The sequence below is a fragment of the Crinia signifera genome, chromosome 9 (genome assembly GCF_055691185.1).
Source record: "Crinia signifera chromosome 9, ASM5569118v1, whole genome shotgun sequence".
Taxonomy (NCBI): Eukaryota; Metazoa; Chordata; class Amphibia; order Anura; family Myobatrachidae; genus Crinia; species Crinia signifera.
The window spans coordinates 17,907,632-17,921,643 of record NC_139225.1 but is presented as its reverse complement, the minus strand read 5'-3'; the positions used below and the strand labels follow the sequence as shown (position 1 = coordinate 17,921,643).

At 49.6% G+C, this 14,012-nt stretch overlaps 1 protein-coding gene across 4 annotated transcripts in view; it reads right to left on the bottom strand.

Moving 5' to 3' along the window:
• The window catches only part of SYN1 (synapsin I), an 88,214-nt gene extending 74,679 nt beyond the window's left edge, over positions 1 to 13,535 (bottom strand). For all 4 annotated transcript variants that reach the window (XM_083161247.1, XM_083161244.1, XM_083161245.1 and 1 more), the window contains exon 1: positions 12,966 to 13,535. In XM_083161247.1, the coding sequence (XP_083017373.1) occupies positions 12,966 to 13,297 (332 nt within the window). In that variant the 5' untranslated portion in view covers positions 13,298 to 13,535. The remainder of the gene's footprint in view (positions 1 to 12,965) is intronic.
• Positions 13,536 to 14,012: the final 477 nt, after the last annotated feature.

Genomic DNA, 14,012 nt, shown 5'->3' with positions numbered 1-14,012 from the left:
CGCGGTACATCACCTGTAATACCATGTACACCATCCTCTCCTGCTGCACGCGGTACTCCCCCTGTAACACCATCCTCTCCTGCTGCACGCGGTACATCACCTGTAATACCATGTACACCATCCTCTCCTGCTGCATGCAGTACGCCCCCTGTAACACCATCCTCTCCTGCTGCACGCTGTACATCACCTGTAACACCATCTACACCATCCTCTCCTGCTGCACGCGGTACGCCCCCTGTAACACCATCTACACCATCCTCTCCTGCTGCACGCGGTACTCCCCCTGTAACACCATCCTCTCCTGCTGCACGCGGTACATCACCTGTAATACCATGTACACCATCCTCTCCTGCTGCACGCGGTACTCCCCCTGTAACACCATCCTCTCCTGCTGCACGCGGTACATCACCTGTAATACCATGTACACCATCCTCTCCTGCTGCACGCGGTAAGTCGCCTGTAACACCATCCTCTCCTGCTGCACGTGGTACATCACCTGTAATACCATGTACACCATACTCTCCTGCTGCACGTGGTACGCCCCCTGTAACACCATCTACACCATCCTCTCCTGCTGCACGCGGTACTCCCCCTGTAACACCATCCTCTCCTGCTGCATGCGGTACATCACCTGTAATACCATGTACACCATCCTCTCCTGCTGCACGTGGTACGTCGCCTGTAATACCTGTACACCATCCTCTCCTGCTGCACGCGGTATGCCCCCTGTAATACCATCTACACCATGGGTCTTCAAACTGTGGCCCTCCAGATGTTGTGAAACTACATGTTCCAACATGCATTGCCACATTTTTTCCTATAAGAGCATGCCAAAACTGTCAGGGCATGCTGGGACATGTAGTTCCACAACATCTGGCGGGCCACAGTTTGAAGACCCATGATCTACACATTCCTCTCCTGCTGCACGCGGTATGTCCCCTGTAATACTATATACACCTTCCTCTCCTGCTGCACGCGGTATGTCCCCTATAATACTATATACACCTTCCTCTCCTGCTGCACGTGGTATGTCTCCTGTGATACCATGTGCACCTTCCTCTCCTGCTGCACGCGGTACGTCCCCTGTGATACCATGTGCACCATTCTCTCCTGCTGCACGCGGTACGTCCCCTGTGATACCATGTACACCATCCTCTCCTGCTGCACGTGGTATGTCCCCTATAATACCATGTACACCATCCTCTCCTGCTGCATGTGGTATGTCTCCTGTAATACCATGTTCACATTCCTCTCCTGCTGCACGCGGTATGTCGCCTGTACTACCATCTACACCTTCCTCTCCTGCTGTACACATTACGACCCCTGTAATACCATCTACACCTTCCTCTCCAGCTGCATGCGGTACATCGCCTGTAATAATCTAAACCTTCCTCTCCTGCTGTAAGTGGTACGCCCCCTGTATTACCATCTACACCTTCCTCTCCTGCTGTACGTGGTACATCGCCTGTAATACCATCTAGACATTCCCTTCCTGCTGCACGTGGTACGTCGCCTGTAATACAATCTACACCTTCCTCTCATTTTGAACACGGTAAGTACCCTGCAATACCATCTACACCTTCCTCTCCTGCTGTATGCCATACGCCCCCTGTAATACCTACACCTTCCTCTCCGGCTGCACGTGGTACGCCCCCTGTAATACCATCTGCACTTTTCTCTCCTGTTGCACGCGGTACACCTCCTGTAATACCGTCTACACCTTGCACTCCTGCTGGACGTGGTATGTAGCCTGTAATACCACCTACAAATTCCACTCCAGCTGCACATGGTACGCCCCCTGTAATACCTTCTACACCTTTCTCTCCTGCTGCACATGGTACACCCCCATGTAATATCCTCTACACCTTCCACTCCTGCTGCACGCAGTATTTCCCCTGTAATACCATCTACAGCTTCCAGTCCTACTGAACGCAGTATGCCTCCTGTAATATCATCTACACCTTCCTCTCCTGCTGCACGTGGTACACCTCCTGTAATACCATCTACACCTTCCTCTATTGCTGCACGTGGTACTTCTCCTACAATACCATCTACACCTTCCTCTCCTGCTGCATGTGGTATGCCTCCTGTAATACCATCTACACCTTCCTCTCCTGCTACACGCGGTATGCCTGGTGTAATACCATCTACACCTTTCTCTCCTGCTGCATGCGCTATGCCTCCTATAATACCATCTACACCTTCCTCTCCTGCTGTACGCAGTATGCCCCCTGTAATACCATCTACACCTTCCTCTCCTGCTGCACGTGGTACATCGCCTGTAATACCATCTACACATTCCTCTCCTGCTGTATGTGGTACGTCTCCTGTAATAACATCTACACCTTCCTCTCCTGCTGCACGTGGTACGTCCCCTGTAATACCATGTACATCATCCTCTCCTGCTGCATGCAGTACGTCGCCTGCAATACCATCTACACAATCCTCTCCTGCTGCACGCGGTATGTCGCCTGTAACACCATCTACACAATCCTCTCCTGCTGCACTTGGTATGTCCCCTGTAATACCATGTATACCATCCTCTCCTGCTGCACGCGGTACACCCCCTGTAATACCATCTACACCTTCCTCTCCTGCTGCACACGGAACGTCCCCTATAATACCATCTACACCTTCCTCTTCTGCTGCATGCGGTACACCTCCCGTAATACCATCTACACCTCACTCTCCTGCTGCACGCGGTACGTCCCCTGTAATACCATCTACACCTTCCTCTCCTGTTGCACGCAGTACATCCCCTGTAATACCATGTACACCATCCTCTCCTGCTCCACGTGGTACGTATCCTGAAATACCATCTACACCTTCCTCTCCTGCTGTACACAGTACGTCCCCTATAATACCATCTACAAAATCCTCTCGAGCTGCACGTGTTACATCGCCTGTAATACCATCTACACCTTCCTCTCCTGCTGTACGCAGTATGCCCCCTGTAATATCATGTACACCATCCTCTCCTGCTGCACACGGTACACCTGCCGTAATACCATCTACACCTTCCTCTCCTGCTGCACGCGGTACATTCCCTGTAATACCATCTACACCATCCTCTCCTGCTGCACGTGGTACGTACCCTGTAATGCCTTCTACACCTTCCTCTCCTGCTGTACAGTGTACATCACCTGTAATACCATCTACACATTCCTCTCCTGCCGCACGTGTTACATCGCCTGTAATACCATCTACACCTTCCTCTCCTGCTCTACGCGGTACGCCCCCCTGTAATACAATCTACACCTTCCGCTCCTGCTGCACGTGGTATCTCGCCTGTAATACCATCTACACTTTCCTCTCCTGTTGTATGCAGTACGCCCCCTGTAATACCATCTAGACCGTCCTCTCCTGCTGTATGCGGTACGCCCCCTGTAATACCATCTTCAACTTCCTCTCCTGCTGTACGTGGTACGTCCCCTGTAATACCATCTACACCTTCCTCTCCTGCTGTACGTGGTACATCGCTTGTAATACCATGTAGACATTCCTCTACTGCTGCACGTGGTACATCGCCTGTAATAACATCTAAATCTTCCTCTCCTTTTGCACTCGGTATGTCCCCTGTAATACTATCTACACCTTCCTCTCCTGCTGCACGTGGTACGTCCCCTGTAATACTATCTACACTTTCCTCTCCTGCTGTACGCGGTACGCTTCCTGTAATACCATCTACACCTTCCTCTCCTGCTGCACGTGGTACGCCCCCTGTAATACCATCTACACCTTTCACTCCTGCTGCACGTGGTACACCCCCTGTAATATTATCTACAACTTCCTCTCCTGCTGCACGTGGTACACCTCCTGTACTACCATGTACACCTTCCTCTCCTGCTGCACATGGTACTTCCCCTTTAATACCATCTGCACCTTCCTCTCCTGCTGCACGCGATACGCCTTCTGTACTAACATCTACACCTTCCTCTCCTGCTGCACGAGGTATGCCCCCTTTAATACCATCTACACCTTCCTCTCCTTCTGGACACGGTATGCCCCCTGTAATACCATCTACACCTTCCTCTCCTGTGGTACGCTTCCTGTAATATCATCTACACTTTCCTCTCCTGTGGTACGCTTCCTGTAATATCATCTACACCTTATTCTTCTGCTGCACGTGGTATGCCCCCTGTAATACCATCTACATACCTCTCCTGCTGCATGCGGTACGTCCCTTGTAATATCATCTACACCTTCCTCTCGTGCTGCACATGGTACTTCCCCTATAATACCATCTACACCTTCCTCTCCTGCTGCATGTGGTACGCCTCCTGTAATACCATCTACACCCCTCTCCTGCTGCACGCAGTACACCCCTGTAATATCATCTACACCTTCCTCTCCTGCTGCACGCAGTACACCCCTGTAATATCATCTACACCAGTGTTTTTCAACCACTGTGCCGTGGCACACTAGTGTGCCTTGAGCTGTTCTCAAGTGTGCCCCCAGATCTAGAGATGCCCAAACCAGTTTACAGCCACCACCAGTTCAACTTTACTGGTCTCTGGTATTTTATTTTTGTTACCTGTGGGGACCAGTGTGATTGTTTGTTTTTTTATATGGGGGCCAATACTGTAGTTTTTTGTTCTTTTTTTTCTGTGGGAACCAATGTGTTTTGCCCTGTGGGGATCTCATGGTGTGCCTTGGCAATTTTAAAATCTTATTTAGGTAAAAAGGTTGAAAATCACGGCTCTACACCTTTTCCCGTCACACTCATCCGTTCCTCAGTTAACACTTATTTTACGGTGAAAACTCAAATACATTGATTTTCCCTTCTCTCATTTCCCTTCTCTTACGTCTCACATCCACTCCCCAAGGCAATGACCCCCCCCCCTCAGTATAATCCAAAATCGCAACCTCCCACCCAGTCATTTTATGATGTCTTCATATTCCATTATCCAACATTCTATGTTCATGTTCTTCTGTCAACACCATCCCCTGCTCCCAGGACCATAACTATAACTCTTCTTCATGTATGTTTTCCTTCTCTCCCTCTTCTCATCCATCCAACTGTTTACTCATGACTAAAAACCACATAGCATATGTCCAAGATGCACCATAATCTCTACACAAGGGTCTTCAAAACTAGCATTGGCACATCTCTCCCCATTTGTCTGTAGCCCCTTCCATCTCCATTAAGAATTACAAAATAGATTATGATCATCTTTTAGCACTTTCATCTTACTTTCTAACAACCATCTGCCTGTTCTTCTCCACCCTGATCCTTCTCGTCTCATCCCTATCTCTTCTAAACCAGACTCCTCCTAATCTTACCCAGTTCCTTTATAATCTATACTCATTACCCTTAACAGTCCCCTACTAGACTTCCTCCTAATACCGCCATCAAACCCTTCATCTCCCTTAACACTCCTTTCCCTAACCATACTTTTCCCTTCTCATCTCTTCATAACCCTTATTCAACCTCATCTCCTTATAGCTTCATCACCCTTAACCTTTTCAACCCCTTTACTCATCTCCAACCAACTCCTCCAACTCATTCCCCAAAGAGACACCTCTCACCTCTTCCAATTCATCCACAACCTTTGCTCATTGCCTTTACTCCCAACCGAACACTATATTTGATATCCTTACCATTTCCATTCAGATACTATTTTGTATCATCCACATCCCTTCATAACTATAATATATTAGCCTTAATCATTCCCGAACAATCTCCCTTTCTGTTCTTCCAATCAGTCATACACTATACCAACTTATCATCTCCAACCAGTCTACTTCTACATCCTCACCAACCAGTCACCCCCATCTCTTCCAATCCACCTATAACCTTCACTCATTATTCCTAACCAGTCTACTCTTCCATCCTCACCAGTCACTTCTCATCTCTTCCAAACCACCTATAATCGTCACTCATTATTCCTAACCAGTTTAAAGTTACATCCTCACCAACCAGTCACCCCCATCTCTTCCAATCCACCTACAACCTTCACTCATCATTCCGAACCAGTCTACTGTTACATCCTCACCAACCAGTCACCCCCCATCTCTTCCAATCCACCTATAACCTTCACTCATCATTCCTAACCAGTCTACTCTTACATCCTCACCAACCAGTCACCCCTCATCTCTTCCAATCCACCTATAACCTTCACTAATCATTCCTAACCAGTCTACTCTTACATCCTCACTAACCAGTCACCCTCATCTCTTCCAAACCACCTATAACCTTCGCTCATCGTTCCTAACCAGTCTACTCTTCCATCCTCACCAGTCACTTCTCATTTCTTTCAATCCACCTATAACCGTCACTCATTATTCCTAACCAGTTTAAAGTTACGTCCTCCCCAACCAGTCACCCCCATCTCTTCCAATCCACCTACAACCTTCACTCATCATTCCTAACCAGTCTACTGTTACATCCTCACCAAACAGTCACCCCTCATCTCTTCCAATCCAACTATAACCTTCACTCATCATTACTAACCAGTCTACTCATGCATCCTAACCAACCAGTCACCCCCATCTCTTCCAATCCACCTACAACCTTCCCTCATCATTCCTAACCAGTCTACTCCTACATCCTCACCAACCAATCATCCCTCATCTCTTCCAATCCACCTACAACCTTCACTCATTATTCCTAACCAGTCTACTCTTCCATCCTCACCAGTCACTTCTCATTTCTTTCAATCCACCTATAACCGTCACTCATTATTCCTAACCAGTTTAAAGTTACGTCCTCCCCAACCAGTCACCCCCATCTCTTCCAATCCACCTACAACCTTAACTCATCATTCCTAACCAGTCTACTGTTACATCCTCACCAAACAGTCACCCCTCATCTCTTCCAATCCAACTATAACCTTCACTCATCATTACTAACCAGTCTACTCATGCATCCTAACCAACCAGTCACCCCCATCTCTTCCAATCCACCTATAACCTTCCCTCATCATTCCTAACCAGTCTACTCCTACATCCTCACCAACCAATCATCCCTCATCTCTTCCAATCCACCTACAACCTTCACTCATTATTCCTAACCAGTCTACTCTTCCATCCTCACCAGTCACTTCTCATTTCTTTCAATCCACCTATAACCGTCACTCATTATTCCTAACCAGTTTAAAGTTACGTCCTCCCCAACTAGTCACCCCCATCTCTTCCAATCCACCTACAACCTTAACTCATCATTCCTAACCAGTCTACTGTTACATCCTCACCAACCAGTCACCCCCATCTCTTCCAATCCACCTATAACCTTCACTCATCATTCCTAACCAGTCTACTCTTACATCCTCACCAACCAGTCACCCCTCATCTCTTCCAATCCACCTATAACCTTCACTCATCATTCCTAACCAGTCTACTCTTACATCAACACCAATCAGTCACTTCTCATCTCTTCCAATCCACGTATAACCTTCCCTCATAATTCCTAACCAGTCTACTCCTACATCCTCACCAACCAATCATCCCTCATCTCTTCCAAACCACCTATAACCGTCACGCACTGGGGCAGATGTATTAGGCCTTAACAAGAGATAAATGCAAGTGTGATAAGGAGAGATAAACATCCAGCCAATCACCTGCCAACTGCCATGTTACAGGCTGTGTTTGAAAAAAGTCAGTAAGGAGTTGATTGGCTGGACGTTTATCTCTCCTTATCACACTTGAATTTATCTCTTGTTAAGGCTTAATACATCTGCCCCATTATTCCTAACCAGTCTACTCTTCCATCATCACCAACCAGTCACTTCTCATCTCTTCCAATCCACCTATAACCTTCCATCATCATTCCTAACCAGTCTACTCTTTTATCCTCACCAACCAGTCACTTTTTGTGTCTTCCAATCTACCTATAACCTTCACTCATTATTCCTAACCAGTTTAAAGTTATGTCCTCACCAACCAGTCACCCCATCTCTTCCAATCCACATACAACCTTCACTCATCATTCCTAACCAGTCTACTGTTACATCCTCACCAACCAGTCACCCCTCATCTCTTCCAATCCACCTATAACCTTCACTCATCATTCCTAACCAGTCTACTGTTACATCCTCACCAACCAGTCACCCTCATCTCTTCCAATCCACCTATAACCTTCACTCATCATTCCTAACCAGTCTACTGTTACATCCTCACCAACCAGTCACCCCTCATCTCTTCCAATCCAACTATAACCTTCACTCATCATTCCTAACCAGTCTACTCATGTATCCTAACCAACCAGTCACCCCCATCTCTTCCAATCCACCTATAACCTTCACTCATCATTCCGAACCAGTCTACTCTTACATCAACACCAACCAGTCACTTCTCATCTCTTCCAATCCACCTATAACCTTCCCTCATCATTCCTAACCAGTCTACTCTTTTATCCTCACCAACCAGTCACTTCTCGTGTCTTCCAATCTACCTATAACCTTCACTCATTATTCCTAACCAATTTAAAGTTACGTCCTCACCAACCAGTCACCCCATCTCTTCCAATCCACCTACAACCTTCACTCATCATTCCTAACCAGTCTACTGTTACATCCTCACCAACCAGTCACCCCTCATCTCTTCCAATCCACCTATAACCTTCACTCATCATTCCTAACCAGTCTACTGTTACATCCTCACCAACCAGTCACCCTCATCTCTTCCAATCCACCTATAACCTTCACTCATCATTCCTAACCAGTCTACTGTTACATCCTCACCAACCAGTCACCCCTCATCTCTTCCAATCCAACTATAACCTTCACTCATCATTCCTAACCAGTCTACTCATGCATCCTAACCAACCAGTCACCCCCATCTCTTCCAATCCACCTATAACCTTCACTCATCATTCCGAACCAGTCTACTCTTACATCAACACCAATCAGTCACTTCTCATCTCTTCCAATCCACCTATAACCTTCCCTCATCATTCCTAACCAGTCTACTCTTACATCCTCACCAACCAGTCACCCCCATCTCTTCCAATCTACCTACAACCTTCCCTCATCATTCCGAACCAGTCTACTGTTACATCCTCACCAACCAGTCACCCCTCATCTCTTCCAATCCACCTATAACCTTCACTCATCATTCCTAACCAGTCTACTGTTACATCCTCACCAACCAGTCACCCCTCATCTCTTCCAATCCACCTATAACCTTCACTCATCATTCCTAACCCGTCTACTCATACATCCACACCAATCAGTCACTTCTCATCTCTTCCAATCCACCGATAACCTTCCTTCATCATTCCTAACCAGTCTACTCTTACATCAACAGCAACCAGTCACCCCCATCTCTTCCAATCCACCTATAACCTTCACTCATCATTCCTAACCAGTCTACTCTTACATCAACACCAACCAGTCACCCCCATCTCTTCCATTCGACCTATAACCTTCACTGAACATTCCTAACCAGTCTACTCTTACATCCTCACCAATCAGTCACCCCCATCTCTTCCAATCGACTTATAACCTTCACTCATCATTCCTAACCAGTCTACTCTTACATCAACACCAATCAGTCACCCCCATCTCTTCCAATCCACCTATAACCTTCCCTCATCATTCCTAACCAGTTTTCTCTTACATCCTCACCAGTCACCCCCATCTCTTCCAATCCACCTACAACCTTCACTCATCATTCCGAACCAGTCTACTGTTACATCCTCACCAACCAGTCACCCCTCATCTCATCCAATCCACCTATAACCTTCACTCATCATTCCTAACCAGTCTACTGTTACATCCTCACCAACCAGTCACCCCTCATCTCTTCCAATCCCCCTATAACCTTCACTCATCATTCCTAACCCGTCTACTCATACATCAACACCAACCAGTCACCCCCATCTCTTCCATTCGACCTATAACCTTCACTGAACATTCCTAACCAGTCTACTCTTACATCCTCACCAATAAGTCACCCCATCTCTTCCAATCGACTTATAACCTTCACTCATCATTCCTAACCAGTCTACTCTTACATCAACACCAACCAGTCACCCCCATCTCTTCCAATCCACATACAACCTTCACTCATCATTCCAAACCAGACTACTCTTACATCAACACCAATCAGTCACCCCCATCTCTTCAAATCCACCTATAACCTTCACTCATCATTCCTAACCAGTCTACTGTTACATCCTCACCAACCACTCACCCCCATCTCTTCCAATCCACATATAACCTTCACTCATTATTCCTAACCAGTCTACTGTTACATCCTCACCAACAAGTCACTTCTCATCTCTTCCAATCCACCTATAACCTTCACTCATCATTCCTAACCAGTCTACTGTTACATCCTCACCAACCAGTCACCCCCATCTCTTCCAATCCACCTATAGCCTTCACTCATCATTCCTAACCAGTCTACTGTTACATCCTCACCAACCAGTCACTTCTCATCTCTTCAAATCCACCCATTATATATATTCATCATTCCCAAACAAACTGCTCACACACCATCGAAAACCAGTCCCCCTCACCTCTTCCAATCCACATATAACATTTACTCATAATTCCCTACTCTCTCTGCATATCCTTGCAATTTCAAAATAGAAACCCTCCTTCCTATTCATTCCTAACCTTTACTCATCATATCCATCCAAACTCCTCCCGCCTACTTACAAACCAGACCCCTATCATCTCCTCCCCATTCTCATAATCATCAACCAAACTCCTCCTGCTCCCTCCACAACCAGACCTTCCCAACCAGACCCTCTCATCTCTTCCCCCCCATTCATCTTCCCCCCTTACTCATCATCTCCAACCAAAATGTTCCAGTTCCCTTCCGAACCAGACCCCTCTCATCTCTTCCCCCCATCCATTCATAACCCTTACTCATCATCTCCAATCAAACTGATCCCATTCCCTTCCCAACCAGACCCCTCTCATATCTCCCCCCTATCCATTTATAACCCTTACTCATCATCTCCAACCAATACCCATTCCCTTCCCAACCAGACCTCTCTCATCTCTTCCCCATACTCATCATCTCCAACCAAACTCCTCCTGCTTCTTCCACAGCCAAACCCTCTCATCTACTCCCATACTCATCATCTCCAACCAAACTCCTTTTGCTCCCTTCACAACCAGACCCCTCTCATATCCTCATCCATTCATAACCCTTACATCATCTCCAACCAAACTCCTTCCTGCTCCCTTACAAACCAGACCCCTCTTATTTCTTCCAATCCACCCATAATCATTACTGATCATCTCCAACCAAACACCCCTACCGTGTCTCCATTCTCCTTACCATTCCAACCATAACCATTTCTTCATAACACCAACTCATTGCCCTTAACCCTTCTCAACCAGACACCAACTGTTCCAGTCCCTCCAAGACATAGTCATCACCCTTATCCATTCCGAACCAAACACCCAATCATGTCTTCTAATCCAACTATTTACTTGTAAACCTTATCCAACCTTCCCCTATCCTTTCCATCCTGCCTCCATCTGATAAACCCTGGTCACCCTCATCACCCAGACTCCATGACATCTCTACATTATCCTCTCTGGCTCCACTCTGCTTTCCAGTCCTGATACTGACCAAGTGTTCCCAGTCAAACCCCCCCCCCCCCCTCACAGTGTCCTGCCACACCCCTTTACCCATCTATCCTCCAGTGCTCTTTTACCCCAGTGTACACTGCCAGCTCCCATACCCTGCCATCCCCAGTGATCTGCCACCTTTTCATGCTGTTCCTTCCCCAGTGAACAGCAGCCTTCCTGTGCCCTGCCACCCTCCCATTCCATGTCATCCCCAGTGCCCTGCCACCTTTTCATCCTCTGCCACCCCCAGTGCCCTACCACAATCTTAGGCTCTGTCACCCCATATGCCCTGCAGTTATGCCCTATCACCCACCACCCAATCAGGGTGCCCTTTATATTCCCATGCTATGTCAACCTCCCACACCCTGACATTCCCTTGTGCTCTGTCACCCTCCCATGCCCTGTCACCCCAGTGCCTTGTCACCCTCCTATTTCCGGACGCCACCCCTACCCTGTCACCCACTCTTCTCACCACTGCCCAGCCACCACCCATTGTCCTGTTACCCTCTCATGCCCTGCAACCACCTAGCCCCATCATTGCCCTGACACCCTACCATGCCCTGACACCCCATCCCCCCGCCAGTGCCCTGCTTCCCTTACATGCCATGTCACCCTCCCATGCCCCACCACCCCATCCACCCACCAGTGCCCTTTTTCCCTTACATGCCCTGTCACCTTCCTATGCCCCACCACCCCATCCCCCCACCAGTGCCCTGTTTCCCTTACATGCCATGTCACCCTCCCATGCCCCACCACCCCATCCACCCACCAGTGCCCTTTTTCCCTTACATGCCCTGTCACCTTCCTATGCCCCACCACCCCATCCCCCCACCAGTGCCCTGTTTCCCTTACATGCCCTGTCACCTTCCTATGCCCCACCACCCCATCCCCCACCAGTGCCCTGTTTCCCTTACATGCCCTGTCACCTTCCTATGCCCCACCCCCCCCCTGTGCCCTGTTTCCTTACATGCCATGTCACCCTCCCATGCCCCACCACCCCATCCACCCACCAGTGCCCTGTTTCCCTTACATGCCCTGTCACCTTCCTATGCCCCACCACCCCATCCCCCCACCAGTGCCCTGTTTCCCTTACATGCCCTGTCACCTTCCTATGCCCCCCCCTGCCCTGTTTCCCTTACATGCCCTGTCACCCTTCCATGTCCCCCACCAGTGCCCTGTCACCCCCAGTGTCCTGCTTTCCTTACATGCCCTGTCACCCTCCCATACCCCGCCAGTGCCCTGTTTCCCTTACATGCCCTGTCACCTTTCCATGTCCCCCACCAGTGCCCTGTCACCCCCAGTGTCCTGCTTTCCTTACATGCCCTGTCACCCTCCCAGTGCCCTGGTTCCCTTAGATGCCCTGCCACCCCCCACCCCCCACCCCCCCCTACCCTGTCAGCCTCCCATGCCCCCTCCCCCAATACCCACTCTCACCAGTCCGTGTGCGGCTCATCCACGACCAGCAGCACCTTGGCCCCCCTGGACGACGCCCCGGACACCCCCCCGGCCGCCGTGGACACCTGCTCGCTGAGGGCGGCCGTGGTCTGTTTCACCGCGTTGGAGAGGGAGGAGAAGAAGCCGCCACCACCGCCGCCGCCGCCGGTGACGGTGCCGGTGCTGCTGGGCTCCGGGGAAACTGCCGGTGGTCCAGGGGAGACGGCGGGCGGGGCGGGGGTCTCCGGCCGCTGCAGGTCACTCATGTACCCGTTGGGCAGGTTGGCCATGAAGTTACTGTCCGATAGGCGGCGCCGCAGGTAATTCATCATGTATCTGCTCCGGTCCCCGGTGTCAGTGTCCGGTGCGTCCCGTTTCCCGGTCAGTGTCCTCTGCGCTCCCGGCTGTAGGGGTGATGGGAGGGTGCGGGGAAAGCCCGGGGCAGCGGAGCCGTCAGGCGGGGGACTGGCAGCGGCTACGGCCGGTCTTCTGTCTGTCTCCTCGGCGACCGAGCGCTATCAGCATCCTCCTCCCCCTCCCCTTGCACTTGGTACGATCGGCGCCGTCCCCTATGTCTGGCAATAGTGGGGTCCTGCAGTGAAGGCACCTAGGCAGAGCCGGAGCGTACCAAGCTGCAGAAGGGGGTGGCGGGGCGGGAATGGTGAATCACCTGCATCCCTCATCTCGCTCCCCCTGTGATGCGGCCAATGGTGCGTTCCGGTACCCAGAACAGGCATCATAGGGATGGAGACCTCAGAGAGAGAGAGAGAGATAGGCACTCAGCCTTACACAGAGACAGCCAGAGAGAGGCACTCAGCCTTACACAGAGACAGCCAGAGAGAGAGGCACTCAGCCTGACACAGAGACAGCCAGAGAGAGAGGCACTCAGCCTCACACAGAGACAGCCAGAGAGAGAGAGAGAGAGGCACTCAGCCTGACACAGAGACAGCCAGAGAGAGAGGCACTCAGCCTGACACAGAGACAGCCAGAGAGAGAGGCACTCAGCCTCACACAGAGACAGCCAGAGAGAGAGAGAGATAGGCACTC